General features: G+C 56.9%; 1 protein-coding gene and 1 long non-coding RNA gene across 3 annotated transcripts; one reads left to right on the plus strand and one right to left on the minus strand.

The window, feature by feature from the left end:
- The first annotated feature begins 62 nt into the window (after nt 1-62).
- Nucleotides 63-11,108, plus strand: LOC147650869 (uncharacterized). Its single transcript, XR_015275487.1, has 2 exons — nt 63-285; nt 6,818-11,108. It is a non-coding gene; the product is annotated as an uncharacterized LOC147650869 (long non-coding RNA).
- FHOD1 (formin homology 2 domain containing 1) lies at nt 7,840-24,222 on the minus strand. 2 transcript variants are annotated; one of them, XM_086847901.1, is made up of 24 exons: nt 23,970-24,211; nt 17,891-17,997; nt 17,694-17,758; nt 16,308-16,375; nt 16,109-16,214; nt 15,639-15,733; nt 15,122-15,233; nt 14,935-15,029; nt 14,703-14,846; nt 14,370-14,584; nt 14,133-14,243; nt 13,814-13,837; nt 13,066-13,119; nt 12,486-12,652; nt 11,274-12,235; nt 10,855-11,007; nt 10,531-10,713; nt 10,157-10,276; nt 9,852-10,013; nt 9,560-9,750; nt 9,295-9,487; nt 9,062-9,215; nt 8,800-8,976; nt 7,840-8,262 (listed from the first exon to the last, which is right to left on the minus strand). In XM_086847901.1, exons 1-24 carry the CDS (start codon nt 24,153-24,155, stop codon nt 8,180-8,182), a joined length of 3,927 nt encoding a protein of 1,308 aa, XP_086704027.1. In that variant the 5' UTR covers nt 24,156-24,211; the 3' UTR covers nt 7,840-8,179. The 2 variants fall into 2 exon arrangements, with proteins under 2 accessions (XP_086704027.1, XP_086704026.1); XM_086847900.1 differs by lacking the exons at nt 13,066-13,119; nt 13,814-13,837 and having other exon boundaries at nt 23,970-24,222.
- Between the last annotated feature and the right edge of the window lie 1,081 nt (nt 24,223-25,303).

Genomic DNA, 25,303 nt, shown 5'->3' on the forward strand with positions numbered 1-25,303 from the left:
CCAATGGGAGACGGGCGGGACGGGAGCGCCGGGCACCGGGAGCCGCCGGGGCACCGAGAGCCGCGGGCACCGGGAGCGGCTCCGACACCGGCGCCCGGGGAGGGGGAAGGCGGAGCACCTTGGTACCCATTGCTCTGCTCGGCTCGGCTGGCTCGGCTCGGCTCAGCGTGGTACTGCGCGGCACGACTTGGGATATCGTGCTGCCTGCGTAGCCACGGCTTGGCTCTGCTCGGCTCGGCGCGGTTTGGCTTGGCTCAGTCCTGCTCAGGATATTGTGCTGCCTAGGTAGGTGCATTCAGTGTTGCTTAGTCTGGCATGGCACAGCTCAGCTCAGCTAGGGACATGATGCCGCCCAAGTAGATTCAGCTCAGCACAGCTTGGAGCATTTTGCCATCTCAGTAGACATGGCTCATCTCGGGTCAGCGCAGCTTAGGTCAGCTCAGCCCTGCTCAGGACATTTTGCCACCTAAGTAGGCACAATTCAGCTTGGTCCAGCTTGGCACAGCTCAGCTCAGAGCAGCTCAGGACAGCATGCCACATCAATATGCACAGCTCAGCTCAGCATGGCTCAGGACATGATGCCACTCAGACAGGCACAGCTCGGCACAGACCAGGACATGATGATGCGCCAGATTCGGCTCGGCTTGGCTTGGCTTGGCCCAGCTGAGCTCAGGACATTGTGCCACTTCAGTAGGCATGATTCAGCTCAGCTTGACATGGCTCAGCATGGCTCAGTCTTGCTTGGGACACGATGCCACCCAGTTAAGGCACAAATCAGCTTGGCCTGGCCAAGCTCAGCTCAGCTGAGCCCTGCTCAGTACATTGTGGCACCTCAGTAGGCATGATTCAGCTCAGCACAGCTCGGTTCAGCTCAGCTTGGAACATTATGCCACCTAGATAGGTGCAATTCAGCTCAGCTCAGCTCGGTTCAGCACAGCTCAAGACACCCAGGCAGACACAGCTCAGTTCACCTTGGCTTAGCACAGTTTGGGATGTCATGCCTTGTACAAGACGGCTCAGCTCATCTTGGCACATCTCAGGACAAGATGCCACCTTGCAGGCAGGCACAGCTCAGCTTGACACAGCTTGGCTTGGCTCAGCACATCTTGAGACATCATATTACCTAAACAGGTACGGCTTAACCCGGCAGAGCTTGGCATGGCTCAGCATGACTCAGCTCAGCATGGCTTAGGACATCATGCTGCCTATGTAGGCACAGCTCAGCTTGACTCAGCTCAGTCCAGTATGGTTCAACTTGGTTCAGTATGGCTTGGTTATGCTGCACCTACAGCACAGCTCGGCTCAGCTTTGTTCGGCACAGTTCAGCATGTTGTGCTACCTGGGTGAGCACAGTTCAGCTCAGCTTGGTTCAGCTCAGCTCAGCACAGCTTGGTTTGGCCTGGCACAGCTTGGCTCAGTGCCTGTCCAGACAGATCTTCCTGGCAAAAAGTGGCATTGCATCCAGGGTGGCTTAGCAGGAGGGAGGCTGCCCAAGCCACAACCAGTGCCATCAGTACCCACACCCCACTGGGTGAACACAGGGCATGGCCACCGTCAGGGCCACCCCTCAATCAGGTCTCCCTGCACAGGGCAGTGCCCTCAGACCCTGCTGGGGCAGCACTGTAGGAGCACTGGGCTGTCCAGGTCCTGGTGCCTTAGCCAGCCATGCTCAGTGCCTGGGGCAGGCAGGTGAGGTGTGAATCGCCCCCAGCTGCTCTCTGTGACTTGGGGGCAATGACTCCAGGGGGATCCCAAACCATTTCTCAGCACCTAGAACAGACAGCACTCTGCCACTCACCTACCTGGTGTTATTCTAGGACTGCAGCAAAGCGAGCCATGCTGGGAGGTCAGGTCCTGGCTTGCCTCAGTGAAGCTTGGGGAAGCCCTGCCATGCAGTGCTGGGTGCCAGGTCTGTGCCACCTCCAGCAGCTGCTGGCAGGAGCTCCCTGCACTACCTGGCTGGGGGGCAAAGTCCTCTCCTTCCCAGGTTAATTACACAGGGTAATTGCTGCCACTGGGCTCGCTTTATTAAGCACCTGCTTTAATATTTCACCAAGTCTCCGTCCTCGATGATCCTTCGTGCGCCCCTGCCGTGGGCCTGACTCTCGGCACTCTCTGCCTGGGCTCTCACGTGCATCATCAACACCGCTCTCCCTTTCTGGCAGAGCCGGGCCCTGCCGGCTGTGCTGCCATCAGCACTGGCTGCCCCACCAGACCCCCGAGCCTTACTGTGGTGGTGGCACATGCCAGGGATGCCTGTGCCATCCTTGTTGGAAGCAGCCTCCCTGGTACAGGCAGAAAAACACATTTCATCAGTGGGGATGGCAACGACTGCCGAAGTACAGCGTCAAACAGGCTGGGGTGGTTTGGCTGGGGTGTGGTGGTGTCACCCAGCTGAGTTTGAAGTGCTCAAGGGAATGTTGGGAAGCCAGCAAGGTAGAGGAGGAGGAGGGATGCTTCCAACAGCATGGCCGCGGGCTCTCCCACAGGAATCTGCTTGCTTGCAGCCCTGGGCTACTGAACCTGGTGAAAATATTGCAATAGAGGTGGCCACAAAGCAGAGCCTCAGGGAACTTGGGCCCTGAAGAGGACCTAGTTAAACCTCACCACACATCACTTCACTGGTGTTTGAAAAATCCTGTTGGAGAAATGTTGTTTTCCATGAGAGGCCATCCCTCACTGTGCTGGCTGAGCTAGAGGTGCTGGGGCATGCAAGGGAGTGGGGTGAGGGATATGGTGCTTTGCAGGGACAGACAGAATGTAGAGTCTGTACCCATGTTGGTGTTTCACAGAGGGTAGATGTGGGCATTCTCAAATTGCGACATGAATTTCCACAACCCCTTGAGAGCTGGGTTGGATGTCCATCCATCCATCCATCCATCCATCCATCCATCCATCCATCCATCCTTCCCAGATCTCCTCACACATGGTCTCAGGTTGCCCTTCTTGTGGGACACCTCAAGATGGGTTTGTAGATAGCCATGGTGTTCCTTGTCACACCAGTCAGGGCTTTCTGTGGGTTTTCTCACCACAAGTCCTGTGAGGGGGGCTGGACCAGCAGCACCATTTTCTGTCTCTGGCCGCTCCCCAGCTTCCCCAAAAGGCTGGTGTGCAGTCAGGGTGCCTGGTGGCTCTTCCCTTGAAGACAGTGCCTGGCCTTGTTCATCTGCCCATTGCCCAACCCCGAGGGTGCCTCCCAGCCGCACCGAGCTGTTGGGAAACGCGGTGATAGCCCCATTACCTTTTGACCTACTTGAGCTCTTCCGTACCCGTTTTGCTAATTACAGCTCATCTTTCACAGGGGAAGCGGGGCTGGTTCAACCACAGCCACCTCCCACACCTTTCCTGGGGCTGCTCAAGCAGGTCCCAGGGAGGGGGGACACACACACACACCACATCTTCCTAGTGCTCCCCTTGCCCTAGGCTGTTCCTCCAGCTCCTGGAGCCTCCCATGACTAACAGGTTTTGAGATAATTGTTTCACTCCCTAATCTGATCTGCAGAAGATTCATGACATTGTTTTCAAAGTGCCATAAGCCATTTCCAGGGGCTCTAAGCCCATGAGGGTTGTGATTCATCCACATGCTGCTGCCACAGGTACTTAATCTTCTTCAAAACAGCAAGTCCTTCTTCCAGGGCTATTATCTCCTCAGGAAACACCACCCAGGCAAGCGCCTAACAGGGTACTTTTGCCTGTTCAGTGCTGATGGATATTTGTGCCATCTCTTTCCTCCTCACACATGCCATGGCGTACAGTCCTTCCCTGAGACCAGCTGTCTCAGGAGAGGGCACCATGGGGCTGAAGCCTCCTTCAGTGTCACTTGGGAGCTGGGTACCTGCCATGGACTGTCAAATCCACAGGAAAGGGGATGCTGCATTAAAGCACGGGGTGCTCCTTGTCTCCCACACAACGTCCTCAAAGTGCCCTTGAATGGACAGGGGTTCATCCTTCATGGTGACGATGTGAGACACTGGAGCCCATTGGCATCTGGGGCTGGAGACAGTTCAGGGGTGACAAAGGCTGTTGCACCACCTGGAATTAACTCTCATTTTTCCCCAAAGCATCTTGCAGAGAACAGTGATTGATTACTCCTGGCACCAAATATTTGTGTCCTGCTACTGAACTTGGTGGTTGTCTGGTTTCTGGTTGAACTTTGCTACTGTAGCGGGAGCTCTGTTATTGTGGCATTCTTTTCTGGGCAGCGGGGATCAGCAGGTGGCTGTGATTCAGCTAAGCCAGCGCCCAACATCCCTGTGATCCTTTCCCAAACCTAAGGCATGGGAAACCGAGTCTAAAAAACGCAGCCTGGAGGCACTTCCCATGGCACAGCCAGCCTCAGCCTCCATGGAGCCACCTTAGCTCTTTGTTCTGGGGTCTTCTTCCTCTTCTTCCCCAGCATTTTTCATTCCTTGTTTCCAGCTCAATGGACAAAGGCCTTTTTTTGGTCTTTCCTTGTATTTTGAAGCTGTAAATCACAGGTGACCATTGGTGCCCATTGTCTGCTGCATCTGATGCCATGTTGGTGGAATCTGCCTGAGACCCAGACTTTGATCCTCCATCTGTAGGGGGTTTCCACGCACCTCAGTTGGATGGTGGGCACAGCCCAAACCTTTCCCCAGTGGCTGGGCAGGACCTCCTTGCTCCTGGGGTGCTGTGGCTGGAGCAGCTCCTTTGCAGAGTACCAGGGATGCTCCTCAGGATAGCCTTGCTGGCAGTATGGAGCATTCAGCCAAGCCCTGACCCTGGGTCTGGCTCTTCCCAAACCCCTAGTCTTTGGAACATTCCTGCCTCTGACTTGTTTTGTCAGGCTGCACACGATCCCCAGCTCCATTTCCAGGCGCATTCATGGCTTTGGGAGGTTTCACCTTCTGCTCTGGTGAGGACCTTGTGTCACTGTTGCCTGCACAGCCTTTGCCAGCCAGGCTTTCTGCACCATGGTTCCCCAACCCAGAGCTGATTTTGGACTGCAGGGACCTCATTCCTTCAGCGTGGATATGAAACTGATACTCTGCAGTGATTCCATCTCCACTAGTACTTAGCGTTCTCCTGGGGTTATGTGTGGTACCCATGCCAGACTTGCTTTGCCAGCCCCACATCAACCTCCCATCTCTTCCATGCCCATTACAGAGTCTGTATCTCAACACTGAGGTGATGGGGACAGGGGAAATGTGTCTCCCCCTCGGCCACAAGACAGATGCCAGGAGAAGCTGACTGGGCCACGCTGCAGGTGACATCCTGCTCCCTCTGCTCCTGGGGAAGGGGGCAGTAGGTCACAGCAACTGTGACCTGGTTCCCATCCCACGCCTCCATCCTGCTGGGGAAGGTGATTGCAGAATGGAGCATGTTGTCAACCTGAAGTTGCTTAAGAGGGTTGAGGCCAGGAAGTAGAGTAGGTGTCCTCCAGCTGAGGCAGGAGGAGGAATTTTTTGGGGAGGTAGATGATCACAATGCTTCTGGAAGGTAGCCAGGGTGCACTAGTATTTGCAAGAACTACTCAAGATGGCTCACACCTGGGAAGAAAAGAGAGGTTGTGCTGTCTACTGGTAAGAATTGTGCTTCCCACACAAAGTGGTGAGGATTCTTGGCAACCATGAGGTCAGGACCACAGGCAATCCCCCACCTTGAGCTTGGAGGTGGCAGTAGTAACATGCCCATGTAGCATGAAGCAGGAGCTAACCTGAGTGTGGCAGCAAACAGGACCCTGTGCTGGGACAGTCCCCTGGAAAAGATGGAATGGAGAAGACAGGGAACATCTATGACAGTAAAGGTGGAAGCCTAAACGCAACATAAAGTGGAACCAGGCTCATTCCTGCTGTCCCCTGCTCCTCCCCACTGCCTGGCCAGGGCAGGATGGGGGCCAGGGACAAGTCCTGGAGACACAGCTGATCACAGGGGACAGGAGCCTGTCCCTGCCAGCCAGACAAACAGCCAGGACCAAGGACGAGGCTGTCATTCAACAGGAGACATGAAAGAGGCAGGCTGTGTCGCTGGGTAGGGGGAGCAGGGTGCAGCCCTGCCGGGTGCCAGGCTGGGGAGAACAACAAACTGAAGGCCAGGGGCGAGTCCCTGAAGAACGCCGGGACACGGGGCATCCTTTCGGGACATGAAGCGTCCTTTAGGGTGGCCTCGCCGTGCGTGTGGCCACCGTGCCCCCTCGTGGCAGCAAGACACAGCTCGCTGTCCCGGGCTGGTATGGGCAGGAGGCATGCAGGGATGGAGGCAGGGATGGAGGTGGAGAAAGGAATGGAGGTGCTGGGTGCCATTGTGTGCCCTGGCAGGCTCACTTCATCCCACCTCGAGAATTCCGCTGGGGTGCAGCATCCCAGCCCCATCTCTGTTGGTCCTGCCTGAAGCCACACGTGTCCCAGGTCCCCACCAAGCCTTGTCTGACTGCCCCAAACTGCCCACAGCTTGCAAAGGTGCCTCCATCATCCTGTCACCCCCTCTCCTTCTCGGGGGTCACCCCTACCTGTCATATTTCTGGCATAAATCACTCGTGCTGTGGCCAAGACAAGCACTTCAGGCGCCGCTCAAGGGCAGCATGTGTCCAGGGCCAGGCTGGGAATCCTGGAAATAACACCAAGGCTGGAAAAAAAATAGGTGGAAAAACCCAAACATGTTCCCCTGCACCCTGCCCCAGTTTCCCCCAGCAAGCCCTCAGGAGTAACAGTCCTGGGGCTGTCACATGTGTAATGCCATTTTAGGCACCTGGAACAGGTTCAAGGGGTCAAAAAGATGCTTTCTTACCCCTTTCTCCTTTCTCTCACTCCTGTGGCTCACTGTTGTCTATCATAACCTCTTTGTCCTGTCTTTGCAGCTCCATGTCAAGCATCCAGAGGGGAGGAAAGCCAGACCGTATCTTGAGGCACTTCTGGGACATTTGCAGCTCTCAGTGTGGCATCTTGCTGCTTTCACGGCCACTCGGGAGGATCTCAGACACATTGCAAGCCAGGGCAGGCTGGCATGTCCAGCCTCGTGGGAGAGGAACAACCTTGGGCAGAGATAGCCAGGAGGAAAAAGCTGCCCTGCCCAGTGGAGTTTTTCTTCATTCTTTGAAAGCCACAGAGACCTGCTGTGCGGGATTCAGGGCTGGAGGCAGCACCAGGGCAGTGCTGAGGTGGAGTTATCGTGATGGATGACATGACACCATTCCCAGATGCCGCCACTACAGGTGACAATGCCCAAAACACCACAGCTGGCAGAGGGGGATGTTCAGAAATGGTGCCCACTGTGAGGAGCATCACAGTCAGCATCCAGTGTGTGGTTTCATCTGTGGCATGGCATGAGCCACACTGGGACAGGAGGTGGCAGGAACATCTCCCAGGCTCCCATGGGGACAGGTGGATACTGTTCTTGATGCATTTACAGGAACAGGCAGCCTGTCTTTGCCAAGCAAAGGTATTTCTGAGGCTTGCAGCTGGGGGGACGCATGGCTGCTGTGCCCTGGACCTGTTCCTAGAGGGGAACAACCACTCTTCCTCTCACCTAGGTCTGAGTCTCACTAAACCCCCCAGGACAAGTTTGTAAAGGAGAGGTGAGGTGTGAGACAATTTTACAGTGCTGTGGCCTTGTGCTCAAGCTGCTGCTCCTGTCCTTGAGCATGCAGCCTTGAGACTGGCAGCAGTCCTTGCTCCTTCCGGAAAAGTCCCCCAGCTGTCCTGCTACAGAGGGGATTGTGCTGTCCCCAGAGGGACAATGGTGCCTACAAGCTACAGGGCTGGCTGAGTGCTTGCCCCAGGCAGCAGGGTTGAGGATACAGGAGAAGGGATACTGGCTTGGCCAGGGAGGGAGTATCACATCATTCTGGCCTCTCAGGTACAGGAACAAGAGACACTGGCAGCATATCAGATCATTTTATTGCCACAGCGGCCATGGGCCAGACCTAGTTCCCAGAGGGGGTCTGGGTCCAGCCCCTTGACCCTTCTAATACTGTTGAGAAGATGAACCTCGAGCCTCCAAGCATGAGTGCAGAGCATCCTCCATCCCGGTCGGCATGGAGCAGCTCTGGGGCATCGCTCCCATCCTGCTGCCTGCACCTCTGAGAACTGGAGGCTAGCAGGGAAAAGTGAGGCGAGGCCAAAGGTGCGGAGTGTGCCTATCCTGGAACCGCAGGGGCTGCCACCACGTCCTGCCCTGGGGCTGCTGGCAGTGGGGAGCAGCAAGAGCCCCCTCGGCCCCCTCAAACCTCCATGCCAGGTGCCCGGCCCAGGCCCAGCGCCTGCACCAGGTCTTCGCTGAGCCCGCTCTTCAGCGTCCGCCGCACTGCAGGAAGAGGAGAGTGTGGCACTCGCAGCACAAGCAGCACTGGGTGCCAGGGTCCCCATGCACTGGGGGCCTGTCCAGATAGGCCAGGGTAATGGGCCTGTGGCATGGACCGGTCTCAGGGTACATCCTGTCTGGTGGGCTCAGCATGGCAAGTCATGGGTGGCCCATGGGAAGAAGCCAGACATGGCATGGGAACAAGGACACAAAGGACAAGGCATGGGGACAGAGCACAGAGACATGGGGATGAGACGAGGCATACAGACAGAGTATAGAGACATAGAGATGGAACAGAAGACAGGAACAGAGATGAGAGGGAGTATGGGGACTGGGAAGAGAGAGATAGAGATGGGACAGGCCATAGCAACAGAGACAAAAAGATGGGAATGGGTAAGGGGACAGGGACACAGAGCTGGGAAAAAGCATCTGGGCAGGGACGTAGAGATGGGTCAGGGACATGGAGATGGGACAGAGTACCGGGACAGAGCATGGGAACAGAGATGGAACAGGGCACAAGGACTGAGAGATGGGACTTACAGGACTTTCTATTGCCACGGGACCTCCTGCGCTCCTTGTTAGGGCAGGGTCGGGGGTTGGCATTGTGAGTCACAGATTTCACCAGCTGGTCCATGATTTCATCTGAAGCATCATCGGGGGAGCTGGGAACATCCTCCTGGGCTGGAGAGCCCTGGGTTGGAGTGCCATGCCCTGTTCCTGCATGGGGACAATGAGGATGCTGGCACCAGCCATTCCCAACCAGCTGGGCATTCCTTGTGTTCTTTTGCCATTCTGCTCCTACCCTGGCTGCCTCGGCTGCGGCGGGCAGGGATATCTGTGGGGAAAGTCAGCACAATCTTCATGCTCTCATGACCTGCTTCCATCTGCTCCCTGGGGCTGCTGGACACCACGGCAGGCGGCAGAACTGCCTCAGCAATGCCAGAGAATTTCTCGGTCTGCAATGGAAGGAGAGGTTGGTGTTGGGGACATGGGGAGCATCACCTCCTGGTGGCACCCAGCTGAGTGTCCCCGTACCTCGGTGATGAGCCGTCCCCGGGTTTTGTTGCGCTCGCGGTGGGCGGCGCGTTTCTTCTGCTGCTGCAGGACGCGCTCCCAGCAGGTGCGGTACTCCAGGGCAAACTCCTGCAGCAATTTGCAGATGGATGTCACCTTCATGTCCCGTGCCACGCTCACTGGGTACCCCAGGTACAGCAGGAAGGAGTGAAACCTATGGGAAAGTCAGTCACAGAGTGCCAGCAATGGAACTGCAAGGTTTCTGCTGTGTCCCTAAGCCACCAACCTGTTGAGGACACGCCTGTGCACCACCTTCAGGACAATGATGCGCTGGGTGCTGTCCTTGAGGAACTCTGTCAGCTTGGTCTTCAGCACTGGCTTGGTCTCATGCTTGGCAATCACCTTCAGGTTGTGCCAGGAGGCCCTGCACCTCCGCTCCAGCTGCACCAGGCTGTTGGCCAGCTCTTCAAAGTCAACCTTTGATGAGTGAGATGTCAGTCCTTGGCCATACTGGTGTAGCTGGGCAGCCACAGGACACACACCCTCCCCTTGCCCGTGTGACACCTGCGTTGCCTCACCTTGGCAGAGCGGGTGATAGAGGCAATTTCTGAGTAGAGGTCAGTGGTTTCTGGGAACTTCTCTACCACCATCTGGCACAGATGGTAGAGCAGGGACTGCCGGTGCACTGTGTCCTTCACTTCCGAGACCTTTTCCAGGTAGCCAAGCTCAAAGCCTCTGCTCTGAAACCCAATGGACTCAGCAGGGACTCCTCCCTACTCCAGCAGACCTCCAGTCTGCAAACCCACTGGGTCCCCACCAGTACCTCCCCACAGACCCTTCTGGGTGCCCACACACCACGGCGGGTCCTCACCCTGCTCCTCACCTGGGAACCATTCAAGAAGTTGCCCATGGCCAGCAGTGTGGCCAAGATGCACTTGAATGTGTGATTTCTGGCCAGCTGCTCCATGCCTACCTTCAGATCAAAGAGTGGCTCTGCAATCTCCTGGGTGAGGGGAAAAGCAGGTGAGATTCCTTGGTCACTCTCTCCCTTGGGAGCTTCGGCATTCACCCATGAGGATAACCACCTCCTAATCAATCCAAGCCCTTGAGGACCTGCAGCCCATCCCCAGCCAGGGTGGTACCTCCCATGTTTGGATACAACTGGTCCTCACCAGAAACATGCTTGGCTCAGTGCTTAGCACTGCTGGGGTGCCAGCCATGGGAGGGCAGGAGAGAGACGGGTACACGGCTCCGTACCTGCTCCAGGCTCTCATAGTCCAGCTTGAAGGCCCAGAGCTGGAGCCTGGCAGTGACATCACTGATGGAAGACAGAGAGAGCAGGAACTGCTCTGCAGTGCCCAAAGGCACATCAGGATTGGCCAGCTGGGCCTCCTGGATCTTCTGTTTTTCCTCCTCAGTTGGGACCATGGTTAGGATTTTCTGGAGCAGGGAAAGAGGGATATGTCAGACTCTGTACATGGGATATGTTACCCCAGGCATCATGGCATGGACATCTCCCAGCCTGGGGCAATGACCTGCTGAGGACCTCAGAGGAGCTGAGCTTGCTTCTTTTGTGCTCACCTCAATCCCTTCCTTACTGACTGCAAACTCATCAAAGCTGAGCACAGCTGTCTTGATTATATGGATGGGCGGCAGCACAGTGAGGCCAATGTTGATGGCATTGCTCCTCTTGGGGTCCAACACCACCACCACCTTCTTCCCATCAATGGCTTTCTGCAAAGAGGACAGGATGGATGGGAACAGCCAGGCAAAGGGCTCGCCTTCATGAACTTATGAACACGGGGAACCAAACATAGACCAGGCAGTGAGCCAAACCAAATCTCTTCACTGCCCATAATTATCCCCACTGAGCCTCCAGGCTTCTGGTGCCCATCCTTGACATAGGGTAGGGGTTACAGTGCATGCTGAGGGTCCCCACAGAAACCTACAGCCTTTCTCCCACCCTTCAAGTCCCCTTGGCCAATGGTGTTCATTGGTACCTTTGAGGATGGTGTTTCCTTTGACCGTGACTCAAAGAGATGCTCCAGTTTGGCAGCATTGACCTCAACATTCTGCAGGGATGCCCAGAGTGTCCCCATGCCAAACTTGCCAGGCCCCACAGTTCCATCCAGCTGCTTCAGCTCCTTCCAGAAGAGCTTCACTGTCCTCTTCTTCTTGGCCTGGGAGGGGCCATCTGTTGCTGAGGGACCTGGCAGCCCTGGTGGGGGTGGGCAGCCAGGGGTGGCAGGAGGTGGAGGTGGTGGGCAACCAGGGGTGGCAGGAGGTGGAGGTGGTGGGCAACCAGGAAGGGCAGGAGGTGGAGGTGGTGGTGGTGGGCAACCAGGAAGGGCAGGAGGTGGAGGTGGAGGTGGTGGGCAACCAGGGAGGGCAGGAGGTGGAGGTGGTGGTGGTGGGCAACCAGGGAGGGCAGGAGGTGGAGGGGGAGCCATGAATGTTCCAGCACTCATTGCTTCAATGCCAGGATGGAGGAAAGACCCATTGGTCATTGGCCCCGTGTCCAGGATGTCAAAATCTTCTTCTTCCCCCAAATCAGTGAAGTCCAGGTCCTTGATCTTCAGCTGCACGGGGATGGTCTCCAAACGCTCCCATGTCAGCTCTGTGTCCTTTTTGATGGGCATCATGCGGGTGTTCTCCAGCTTCTGTGTGTGGGTCTCGTCATCGATGCTGGACATGGCACGTACCAGCTTGGCATGGGCGCTGGCTACTGGCCCATCTGGAGCCCTGCCACGGAGCCGGGCACTCTCCTGTTCCTGGCTGCTACTTCCCTTGGAGTCCCTCTCTGCCTCGCCCTGGATCCGGGGGGATAAAGGTATTTCATGGAACAGCTTCTCCCTCCCCGACTCTGAGGAGCCCTTGGCATAGAGCATGTCCAGCATAAACTTGGTGTCAGAGGAGATGGTGCTGCAGGAGTCAGTGGTGTCAGATTGAGCCAAACGAGACCCTGCAGGGAGAGAAGGAGATGCTGGGACAATCTGCTTGGAGGGGGCAGGTGGTGCTGGGCTCAATGTGGAGTTGGAGTCCTGCTCTGCAGTGGGGTGTGCTCAGATGCCGGCATTTCGAGCAAGGAGTTACCACCAGCTCCTCCAGGGCTCTGTATGCCACAGATACAGGTGTGGGATGAGGACCAAGGGGTCACTAATCCCCACCCCAGGGACTGGGATGAGCTGGGAACACACCCTGGCAGCACCTACTTATGCTGGGTGGCTCCATCCCTGAATCAGGGGTGCCGTGGTCTCTTTCCCATGCAAGAGCAGTAGGATGCTCCAGAGTAGCATCGCTGAGGACATCGAGCCGTCCCTTGGCCATGGAAGAGATCTTCTCCTTCTGGGCTGCAGCCAGGTTCTCCAAAAAACGAGCTCTGCAAGATGGGGTAGATATTGGCTGGGAGCAAAGCAGGGATGGGGACAACAAGGCCAACCGGCAAACCACGCCATGCCACACTGCACAGCCAGTCCCACAGCACAGAAACCCCCTGCACTGGCCACACTGCATCAGGGACACCAAGATTCAACCTCCTCTGAGCCCTGCAGAGAGAGGTGATGGCCCCATGGCTGGGCCAACGGGGTGCTGCTGTCACCAGATGGTCCCAACAGACCTGGTGCTCATTGCAACCCTCATCCAAAAGCTGCAAAACCCAGGAGGGCACCAAGGCAGAGACTTGAGGGCACACTCCTGCTCCTCATGCCCTGTGTGGCTGGAGCCCAGATACTTCCAGCCGGGTACCAGTCCAAGGAAGCGCATGCCTGGAGACACACGCATGCCTCTACTTACTCAAACTTCTTCAAAATAGGCTTGTCCCCATGCAAGGATGGGGCATCCTCCCGCCTGAGGGAAAACAGGGGTTAGCCCCCACTGCTGGCATGGTGCTCATGCATCCTGCACACACCCACCTGGCAGCTCTCCAGCATGGAACCCTTGCCCCATGGCCCCAGGGCTCACAGGGAGCCAGGAGAGCCCTGGCGAGTCCCTTCCTGCCCAGGCACCAGGTGGCATAGGGTGCTGGAGAGATGGGACATCATCTCCTGCACCAGGCCAGGACACCTGGAGCAGGCTGTGCCACCCCCAGCAAGGACACCTCACCCAAAAGCAGGGATCAGAGGATGCCACACCCTATGGGGTGATGGGGGAGCAGGTTGGGGGTCCCACACATAGGACTTGAAGGGGAGAAGCAAAGGATGGGGGCAGCAAGGCGGTGCAAGTGCCTGCTCTGCCCAGAGCAACATAGGATAGGGCAAGGGAGAATTAATAATACATTAAGCTGAAAGAGAGTAGATTTAAATTGGATATTAGGAAGAAATTATTCCCTGAGAGTGGTGAGACACTGGTGTGGGTTGCTCAGAGAAACTGTGGATGCCCCATCCCTGTAAGACCTGGCTGGATGCTTTGAGCAACCTGGTCTAGTGGAAGCATTGGAACTAGATGGCTTTTAAGGTCCCTTTCAACCCAAACTATTCCAGGATCCTATGATTCTATGATCATGCTGGGAGGGAGCACGCACGTGCAGAGCCCAGGCACTTACCAGACAGGGGCAGTTTGGTGCAGCCTGCAAAGGAAAGACAGAAAGAGTGGGCAGAGAAGAGGGCAAGCATGGGCAGAGAGGAGAATGAGGAGGAGCTGGAGCAGAGCTGTGAATGCCCAAAGGATGCCTTGGAGCCCCTGGCTGGACCCTTTGATACCTGCTGCCCCCTCATACATCTCTCCAGCTCCAGTGCCCTCCCAGACTGTTTCCCCCAGGGAAAGGCAATGTGTGTCCTGGGATGGACACACCTCATGCTCCTAGGAGCCCATCCTGCTGTCTTGAGGGACCTCCATGCACCCAGTCCCTCCTGGCTCCTTACTTGTAGACACTGCGCTCTCCTGGGCCTGGGGGCTGCTCCTTCTCAGCTGGGGGGGACGCCAGGGCCAGCCGCATGCTGGATGTGCTGTTGTAGATGTTGGTGGGACAGGGTCTGGAAGAAGTTGACAGGGACTTCAGTCCCACAGGACTGCTCTCCACCCTGGCACCAGTAATGGATCCAAGTGCTGCTTATGCAGCATCGTGGTGCCCACCACAGACCACCTCCAGCTGCACTTACTCTGCTGGGCTGCTTGGTGCAGAGACAGGCAGGGTGTCCTCAGCTGGGGCCTCCTTTGGAGTGCCACGAGACCCCAGCAGTGGCTGGGTATCAGCACCAGCATCCTGGGAGCCACCCTGGGATCGCCACCCACGTCGGCCCTCATCTGTCCTCCTCCGCTCTTTGCGTCCCCCTGGGGGCGGCTCTTCCATGTCATCCTCCAGCTTGAGAGCACTCTGTGGAGGGACCAGAGGCATGGCACCGGGCTCAGCAGCATCCCTGCCACCCCATGCACTCACCCTCCCTGCTGGAGGCAGGTGGCACATGGCCAGATCCTGCTGGAGGCCTGCTCACCTCGTAGAGTGTGAACTGCTGCTTCAAGTCGAGGTCGGTGCCCTTGCTGCTCAGATACTGCTGCACCACCTGCTCCATGCCCTGCTGTTCCAGGCAGTCGGTCACGTCGTAGAAGGTGTCCTGGTCTGGGAGGGCTGCCAGCGTCTGGGCAGAATCAGAGAGGTGCTGCTGGCACTGGGGTGACCCACACTGAGCCCCAGCAGTGTGGCACCACGGGGACACCCCCACAGACCTTGTTGATCAGTGTCATGGTGAACACCAGCAGCTCCGTGTCAGCCCCATTGCGCTGCTCCAGGATGGCCATTAGGTTGGACCACGGACAGGCACCTGGGAAAAGAGGCATGAACAGCTGGCATGCAGGCTGGGAGGGGACACTGTCCCCCAGCAGGGACTTCACAGGAGGCTGGAGCTGCACTCACCTCTTGCCTGGTCCACGGCATTGACGGCACGGATGAGCAGCAAGGCGTTTGGCTCTGTGTACTCCACAAACACCAGGAGCAGCTTCAGTGCTGTCTTCACCACCAGGCGAAACTGGGACAAGGGATGGCAGCTGGGATAGCAGCAGTGACAGGAACCTGCCAGCATGCTGCTGGGGCACTGTGGGTGACTATGCCCAGGCCCCAGGACTGGGAGCTTTGCTGTGGGGCCAGGGACCTGCAGCTGTGAGGGTGATGGCCAAGAGGCACTGTGAAGGGACCTGGAGCAGGAGTGTCTTACTCAAGTTCTGTGCCTGGGAATGTCATCAGGATGGGGAGGTCTGCAAATCCTGGGTGATCCCATTCCAGATGGCTGGGAGCAGCAGGACCCAACACAAGCAAAGGTACCAGGGTACCAAGCCCAGAGGCAGAGTACATCCTCTGAGGGATGGTGCAAGGGGAGAGCCACAAGCAGGGAAGGGGGGGCACAGGCAGCCCCCCAAGAGCAACAGGCACTCACTGAGCTTCCTGACAGCGTGTACAGCCACTGGATAGTCTCGTTGTGGTTGATGACACCCTGCATCCCATCCACGAAGAGCATGATCTGGCTCAAGGCTGCAAGGCAGAGTGGGCAGGCAGGTGGTGCAGCAGGCAGGGCTTGGGAATTCCCATCCCTGTACAGCATCACCACAGCAAGTGCAGTGTCTGGCTGCTGGGAAGGCAGAATAGCCCTGGTAGACTTTCTGGCTCACCCACCCTGAATGCCAGCCTTCCTCCCTGGGGATAAGTATAGAATCCTGGAATGCTTTGGGTTGGAAGGGACCTTAAAGATCCATTCCAACTCCCCCGCCACAGGCAGGGACACCATCCATTAGATCAGGTTCCATCAAAGACCCATCCAACCTGGCCTTGAACACTTCCAGGGATAGGGCATCCACAGCTTCTTTAGACAACCTGCTCAGGAAGTTTGCCCTGTGCCCAAATACCAACCCCGGAGGATGTAATTCTGGTAGTTCTGGTCAGCCTCTGCCCCCACTTTGATCAGGCACGTCAACCCCTCCAGGTTCACGAACTCTGGCACCAGGTCCTTGTCCTCCTGTGGGGAGAAGGCCAAGTGTTCCCACAGTATAGGGTGAGCAGCCAGCCCTGGGAGAGCCCCTGTCCCCACACCGCAGCAGCATCACCTCACCTGGAAGAGCTGCTTCAGGGAGAAGAGGGACCTCCGCAGCTCCGGGCCCTGCGAGTTGTACAGCTTCTCTGGGAGGAAAGGAGAGATGTGGTGTGAGTGGCTCACCGCTGAGCCAGGGCTCCCAAATGTTCCCAGCTTCCTGGGAAAACCCTGCATCCTGATTTATCCTGATCCTGGTCCCTGTGCCATCACCACCAGGACACACTGGCTGGAAGCAGCTGCTGTTCCACAACTACATATTTCAGCCCTTCCACTTTCCTATTTCCTTTTTTTTTCCCTCTTTTTCTGACCAGCAATGACACAAATATCCCCTCTGGTTTCCTGTGCAGAACCTAAACAGAAGGTTTAGCAGGCAGGAGGTTGAGCTACTTTAAGCCATGGGCATAGCCATGCCATGGTTCCAGAGTTCCCAGCAGATCCTAGGCTTGGGAAAAAGCACAGGATGGGGCTGGAAAGGCCAGCAGAGTGACACGGGTTGCTCAGGGACAGGACTGTCACTGGGCTGGAGACTATGTGCTTATGGGGGTGGTGCCTGCAGGCAGGAGCCAGTGTGGAGCAGCCAGGACATTGGGAAGCTGGAAGGCCACATGAAGACACCAAAGCCATTGGGAGCCAGCACTTCCTACATGCAAAAACTGAGTTAGCCACCCCTTCCAACTTATTTGGGTCAGGCTTAGAGCTGTAACAAGACAAAAACAAGATGTCCAAGTAGTCTTCCTGACATGCCCTGTAAAACACAGTGTCCCAGCAGCCTCCTCCACTTGCTTATCAGCCTGTCAGAGAGCTGAGAGAGAAGGCAGAGCTGCCAGGAGGAAAAGCAGAAGAGCTCAGGGCTCAGACAGAGCCTGGGAACTGCTGGCAAAGAGCATGACCATGACCATGACCCTGACCCTGGGCTTCCTGCCCCTTCCTGCATGGTTCAGCTACAGCCTGCACAGCCAGCTGATGCCCATCTGGCATCACTCTGCTCAGTGCTTGTTTTCCCCTTGCCAAAGACAAAAAAAAAGGCTTGTGACTCCTGAATATTTTGCAGGACCTCAGAGCAGGCTGTCTGAACCATGGCAGCACTTTCTGCTGCGCAAGAGCCCTTTGTTTATGTCTTCACAGCTATATTTAGAGCTTGCCTGAATGACCCAGAATAACTGCAGTGGGTGGTGGGCTCCCAGCCCGAGAGGCAAAAGTCCTGATCTCTAAGGATGGAGGGGATTAACCCAGCAGATGCCCCATGAGGACCACATCCCCTGATCTCTGGGAGGGGTTATGGGTGGGAACAGCCCTCTCCATCACAAAAACTCCAGCCAAAACTCACTGCAGAGGCCAAACCTCCACCATCCGGGGCAGTGGAGCTGCTGGGCCAGCCTGGAGGAGGGAGCAGCCCCGACTCACCGATGATGGCGTGGACTCGGACGGAGAGCTGTGTGCGCAGGATCAGGGTCGGCCGTCTCCCCTTCCTAAGGTGGAGGAAAATGCAGTGTGAGTGCCTGCAGTGGGATCACCACAGCCCCTGGCTCCTTGCCCATGGTGTTCACACATGTGTGGGGTCCCTGTGTCCTCACAGGACTCAGGTGTCCGATATGCCTCACCTGACCTCCTCATAGAAACCTTCCAGATCATCCTTCTGTTCCAGCAGGGACAAGTCAAGGTCCAGGTAGTGTCCAGAGGGTGAGACCTGCAGCGTGCAGTCCTCCAGCTGGGGATGCAGACAGCCAGGCTGAGTGCCCATACCCACCACAGACCTTCTGGCTTCCAGAGCATTCCCAGGTCACCCTCCAGCCCACACTGAACTCAGCTGGCAGACACATCCTGGAGAGGGGTAGCATGACCCACCTATCCCCAGTCTCTGGCTCTGCAGGGAGATGCCCCAGCACCTTCCTGGTGCGGATTGTGGAGAAACATGGAAAGGCTGAAAAAGGCTGAGTGAGGGTGGTCCTGCCACCATCGAGCTCCTTGGCAATCCCTGGGTGGGAACCACGGCAAGAGGCTGATTGGTTCCCTGGGGCTGCCCTTAGTCAGCAGGGCCTGGACTGGGGCAGGATCCGCCTCCTCCCAGGGCTGGCAAATTGCCCCTGCCTGCAGGGACTGCGTCTGGGGGAACTGTCAGGCACTCAGCCCAGACAGGGACACCCCAAAGCAGGGCAAACCCCTGGAATGTGCCCTTGCTGACACACCCTCTGACTCATCCCAGAGCCACGTGGCATCTTCCATCAGGATGCAGATAAGCACAGCCCTGGGACAAGGCGGGGGTGAGGGGCATCTTCCCAGAAAGTCCATGCACAGTGACCATGCTGCACAGCCAGTGGGCACGGCACCCACAAAAGTCCATGAGGCGCCCCACAGCACCCAGGCAGCTCTTCTGGGATGTGGCAATTCACCCTCAAGGCACGAGCAGAAGCAGAGGGAGGGCAGTGCCAGCAGCCTGCCTCCACTGCACATCTGGATCTACTCCTAAAGCATTTGCAACTCCCCTGCCCCACCCTCTCCTGCTCACCCCACCTTCGAGGAACAGATCTGCATGGCAGGAACTGAGAACTGGGGAAAAAAACCCATCATTAAAGGTGCTTGTGATTCAAACAAGAGCAAGCAGCGTAAGGAGCAATAGGGGAGAGAAGTGGGGATCCATCAGCCATCTAAAACTCCACCTCAATATCAGCCCCAAACTGCAAAAGCTCCAAGAGCAGTCCTGTGGCTGATGAGCTCAGATGGAAACAGTCACAGCTTCTCTGCCTTTCCCATCAATGCCTTTCCCCACTGTGGCCCTGGAGATCCCACAGCAAGACTGGGTATGGCTCTTGCATCTCACTGGGATTCCTTTCCATGACATTCCCATCTCCTTGCACGCCAGCACTGTGCTCAAGCTCACACGTATGAATTCACTGTGTGATGTTAATACCAGAGGGTAAGTAAAATGCTGCATGCATTGAAGCAGTTAATACTGACCGTGCCTGATAATGGGCAATTTGGCAGGGCACTGTTGTTGGGTTGGACATTGATGTGTCCCACTCCACCTCCTGTGGTCACTGGCCATGCCAGCCAGCCATGGCAATGTGCAGCAAACACAGGCTGCTGGCACTGGGCAGCTACTCCTGGCTGCCAGCTCTGCCTTCACAGCGTGAGTCCCTAACACTGACCCCACATGGGCTTTGCTCACTGGGGAATGCTTCACTTCCTCCACTGGGACAGACTGTCCTGCATCCCTGCATCCACCCAGCCAATCCTGCATTCTCCTGGGCATCCTCCCAGACATCTCTGTATCCTCCTGGCCACCCCTGCATCCCCACAGGCATCTCTGCCAGCCTCCTGGGCATTCCCTCAGGCATCCCTGCATCCACCCAGGCACTCAAAGACAAGTCTTGCCTTCTCTGGGCTGCCACAGCCCCAGCAAGCCAGAGTTAACATCTGCAGCTCCTGTGGGGCTGGTGACATGTCCCAGCTGGCGGGGGCAGGCCAAGCCCCTGGGACCTGACCCTGCGCGTTTCCCATGTGAGCCTGGCAATGTTTCCCACTAGGGAAGCTCCAAGCACTGGGCCCTGGCTTGGCTGTGACCTCCCTGGGGATGGAGAGAGGCCATCCCAGGCTCCTGCTGCCCTGCCAAAAACCCTGGGCAGCACTTCCATGCCAGGGAGAGCAACTGCTCTAGGGCCAGGGGTTATTCAATCAAGGGGTTTATACCCTGTAGGATCAAGCTGGGATCTCAGTGTCATGCTGCTGAGGGCAGCAAGTTGGGGTCACAGGTTACTGACAGCTCCCAGTGCAGGGTGGCTCTGGTAAACCATTATAGAATGAGCCAGACTTTGAGGGCAATGGGGACTTGAGGGCAAAGCAGAGCTGGGAGAGGAGAATGTCCCACGCTCACACATCCAGCCCGTGGCTCCTGGGAGTCCCAGCCACCATGCAGGATGGATGTCCTTCACCCATTCACAGGGAGGTTCTGGGGTCTTGCTGAGGACACTATGACTGCTGCCAGCCCTGATGTGGAACAAGGACCAATGACCTGGAAAAGGTTTCTGTCTGTGATGAGTGCCCCATCCCTGGAAGTGTTCAAGACCAGGTTAGATGGGACTTGGAACAAGAGGTCTAATGGAAGGTCTTCCCGGCTATGGCAGCAGGGTGGAACAAGATGATCTTTTTAAGGTCCCTTCAAACCCAAACCATTCTAGGGTTCAATTGGGTGTGATGGAAACTTCCCCACCTTCCATATGGAGACATCATTCATGCACAGATGAACTCACACCACCCACCACAGCATCACATTTTCCTGCTTACCCCTATCATGGCATCCCCACATGGGAGGATGCTCCAAGGCCAGGCAGTGAATATCCTCTTTATCTGTCAGCAAAGGAAACACTTTTACCCCTTTTCTAACACTTTCTTTTTGCAGTAACCACAATTTCCCAACATTGCTGCAGCTCTTCTAGAAAGACTATGGGGAAATTACATGAAAAATATATTATTTACATATAGGAGGCAGCAGTTAAACACAAGGCACTGACAGGTCAGAGAGCCCTGGCATCACTAGCTGCTGCTCATCCTCCCAAAACACACAGGGGTTGATGATTTCTAGAGCTAAGCCATCCACAGGACCAACCCTAACCCCTGCCAAGCACATTCACCACAATTTAGTTGCAGGGCTGAGTGGTGTCCACTGCCAGGGCACCCAGGTGCTTGTCCACTCCTGCATGATGGATGGCAGCAAATGGATGAGAACACTGCCACTGCCTTATCACGGGGGCAGAAAATAATACCCAAGCCAGGAGGGATCTCTGGAGGTCACCCAGAGTCAGCCCAGAAGTGCAAACTTGCTTCCTTCTGGAAGCTCCTCCAGCTGGGCTCATTAACAGATCTCTTGCTGCTCAACAGACCTGTGGCAGTGGGAGAACCCCAGTCCTAGGCAGCAGTTGGTGTCCTGGGAAAGCCATGGCACGAATGCCTGGCTGCAGCTCCCTTCCCGGGACCCACGCAAGGAACGTGTTGGGAGCTGGGCAGTGCTGGGGGCTGCTGAGCACCAGCACTCAGTGCCACTGACAACCCCTCCTCGCTGCTTTCATGCCTTCCAGAGGTTAAGTGGGGCAAAGACCCTCACCAAAGCCCTCCTCAAGCCTGTTAGGAAACAGAGGGCAACAGGGCTGTGGGATGGGGATTGCGCACTTCACACACAGAGATTGCCCCACCAGCAGTCTATTGAGCACAAGAGCTCTCAGCGAGCTCATGGCACTGAGGCCAGAGAGCTATTTGCTCTTCCCAGATTTCCGGGGGAGGAAGGAGAATGCAAAACTGTAGCCTGATGGGTTTTGCAATTGTTTGGAAAAATCCCCAGATTCAGAGGTGAGATAGTGCTCAAGGGAGGCAAGGGAGTGCAGGGGCCTTTGGGGACTTAAAGGACAGCCAAAAAAACCTGCCCTGTCAAAACCTGCCTGCAGAGGTTTGGAAAACACCCACGCCCTGCCCAAGCATCACCCAAGGGTACTAGAAAAATGCTGGAAAGCGGAGAAGATAGTATCAGCCTGGAGGCAAACAATGCAGCAGCAGCAAACAAAGCAGGAAGGTATTTCCAAGCACAAACACACTTCCCGGAGAGCACGAAAAAGCCATCAGTGACAGGTCATGCTCAAGGAGAGGAAGCACCGAGGGTGTCATGGGGCAGGACAGGCTATTCAAGGCAGTGATGCTTGCACCAGAAACCTCTTGCTCATCATCTCTAAGCTCCCAGCACAGGGAGCTGCTCAGCTGGGCCCAGCAAGGGTGGGACTCCCATGGCAGCTCATCCTCATCCCCTGGGTGCCTGCGGCTCAGTCTTCCTCCAATGATGATGTGGGTACCCCAGCCCAGCTCCCTCCTGGCTGCTGCATCCTCTTCCAGTGCTCTGCAGGTCCAGGCATGCTGTCCAGCAGGACAAACCTGGTACCAGGCATCCCCAGCTGAATTTTTTTACAGCCAGTTCCTTGGGAAAAGTCCGACTGTTCATTTACTAATTTTAGGGTGGTGATTAATGGAGCCAAGTGCTACCTGGCACAAAAGGCACCAGGGGAAGCTTTGGCTGCTCATGCCAGGGGAACGTCTGCATGGCTCCAAGGGTGCCAGCTCTCAGAGTGAACTTTCAACTGAACTGGGTGGTTTGGGAGACTGACCTCACTCCACAGGCTGTAAATCCCAGTGTGGGAGGCTCCCAATGAACACATTTGCTCATGCAAACCCCACCCAGCATCCCAGCTTGTCAGGTGGGATATTCTGCAGCCCTTGCCACTTCAAAGAGCACTGTGTGGTAAAGGCAGCATCGTTTATAACCTATATAATCTAGAAATCTGGTTTATAAACCCAGAACAGGATCCAGGCTGTTCACCTGTGATTCCACCAAGAGTCATGGGATGATACAGGAAAACTCCAGGAAAAGAATATCCAGGGCTTGGCTTAGGCAGAGAACAGAGCCTGAAATCCCAGGATCAACACACTTCTGCTGGGCACAGGACCTCCTAGCAACGCTCCCTCCCTCGAGAACGCAGTGTCCAGTCTCCCTTCCCCCCTCCCACTGCCCCGTGCCACCATGGCAGCACTCCGGGCTGGCGATCCCGTTACAGCCAGCTCCTGCCCAGGGAGCACAGCACACGTCTGAAATTTGAGTTTGCTCCATTCGTCATGTCTCCCGGCTGTTTGTTCCCAAGCAAACTCCCTTTAGTCACCGCCTAAAAATCCCATGACGGCGACGACATGAGACGCTGCTTCTTTGCTCCAAGAAAAATTAAAAGGGAAATAAAAGGGAGGTTTTTTTTGATGCAGGCAAAGGTTTCAAAGTGATCCCCTCTCCCCTGGAAGGCCAGCAAGCTCAGTGTCAGGCACACTGAACTGATTTTCCCCCTCCTGCTGCCCCATCTCTGACTCCAAAATCCACCAGTCAGCCGGGGTTCCTGCCTCCCTTCCCTGCCCTCCTGTAGTGCTGCAAGTCGGAGATGCTCAGCTATCGCCGAGCTCTGCTGGGTCCCCCGTTCCTAAGGAAGAAAACATGCCTGTCCCCATCCTGAGAAGGACGGTCCGAGAGCATCACACTCACAGGAGATACACAGGGAGGATACCCTGTCTCCCCTGTCTCCTCCACTTCCCAGCCCGAGTCAGACTTGAGGACACACAAACGAGACACGGTGCTTCGCTTCACACTCGGCCTCCTGCCTTCCTCGCAGCTGAAGGAAATTGCTCAGCACGAATTTCCGTACTGCTCTCTGGTGACAAAGCTGCTGCCGGACCGGTGACATGAGGGGCTGCAGGAGCTGGTGGCCCTCCGGCCCCACCATCACCTCCCCGAGTTCCAGGTGCCGCCGGAAGGCTCCCAGGTGGAGCCGCTGCGCTCCGCTCCTGGCTGCCGGAGTGGAAGTGGGGAACACGCTGCCTGCCTCAGCTCCGACAACACGGGGATGGACGTCTGCCCTCATGCTGCTTCCCCCTGCCAGGGTTCCTGCCTGCTCTGAGCAGCACATCCTCTTCCTCCCGCCGACTCATTCGGGGCTGGCCGAGGCTGGCATCTCCCGCAGGGGCTCACAAATCCCGCCGTGACTCACACCGGGAGCTCTGCCCGGGACACGCCGTCCGATCCCTCGTCCCTCGGTCCCTTCTCTCCAGCAATCCCCACCCCGATCCCCGCCCGGTGCTTTCCCCGCCGCCCCCGTCCCTGCTCACCGGCAGCGGGGCCCCGACCAGGCGGTGCAGCGCGGGCAGCTGCGCTCCCAGGGCCAGCGCCTCTTCCACGGCATAAACCGGGGCTCGTCGGGGCTCCGGGAAGCTGCCGAAGGCGAAGGGATCCCCGTCCTCCAGGTACTGCACCCGGCATGGCACCGTCGCCTCCGCCGCCTCCACCACCGCCATGGCCCCGGCGCGGCCCCGTGCGACGCCGCAGCCGGGGCGGACACGGGCTCGGCCCAGCCCCTTGCCCCCCCCCGGCCCGGGAGAGGCCGATCCGCGCTCCGTGCGCCCTCCCGCGGGCATCAAGGAAGGATACTCCAGGCGCCGGGATGCTCCAGGCTCTGGGGGCCTCCACTGGAATGCTCTGGCATCAGGGATGCTCCAGTCCTCGGAGGGATGCTCCGATTCAGGGTGTCCCGGTACAGAGGATCTCCAGACCTCAGGTTGCTCTAGCATCAGGGGTGTTTCAGACCCTGTGGGGCACCAGTAGGATGCTCCAGGCCCCATGAGGTTCCAGGCTGCTCTGGGGTGCCAGGTGGGTCTGCTTGCCCCAGATGAACTGGAGCACGGATGGGCAGCTGGGCTCAATCTCCCCATCCAGGGGCAGGGGGGAGGCAGCACAGGATGAACTTCCTGGATCCGGGGGTGTTGTGGTGCTGCCCTGGAAGCGGGGGCATACCACGTAGCAAAGCTTGTGTAAAATCCATTTTACTTTCTTTTTGACAGGTTACCTGGACAATGACAATGATCACATGTGATGGAATGGTGGGCAGGGAGCTCTCCCCTTGCTCCTGCCTCCAGCCTGCATTCCCCAGCCATCGGCTTCTCCTGGCAAACATTTGTAACACATTTGTACCCAGGCAGAGAGATGAGGAAAGGTGGTAACACCGAGGCTCCCAGGGAAGTGTCCTGTGGCCCATTCTTACCTGGCCAGTGGGCTCAGCCTGGCACTCAGCATCTGAGAGTGCCCATGCCATAGGCACTACCAGCCATAGGTCTTTGCTGCAGTGTCCTGTCCTGTCCTGTCCTCCTGTGGACACAGGTCAGAGCTGGCTCTCCATGGAGTGCTCTGCCAGCATCCCTTCTTGCCCCCTGCCCAGCATCCCATCTCCCTGGGCTGCTTGGGCATAGCTTGCTGCCCACCCAGGACATGGGGTGCTGGATCTCCTGGGCTGGGAGCCTCATGGATGGGTGTGGGAGATGAGGCACCTCCTAGGGGCCGGGGAATGGCCTAATCAGCAAGCAGGAGATTTTAGGAATATCTGAGAGGGGCTGAGGAGGTAAAGGGGAGACAGAAATTTTGGGGTCCCCCCATGGGTATTCCCATGGAG

The sequence above is a fragment of the Cyanistes caeruleus genome, chromosome 12 (assembly GCF_971803275.1).
Source record: "Cyanistes caeruleus chromosome 12, bCyaCae1.hap1.1, whole genome shotgun sequence".
Classification (NCBI taxonomy): domain Eukaryota; kingdom Metazoa; phylum Chordata; class Aves; order Passeriformes; family Paridae; genus Cyanistes; species Cyanistes caeruleus.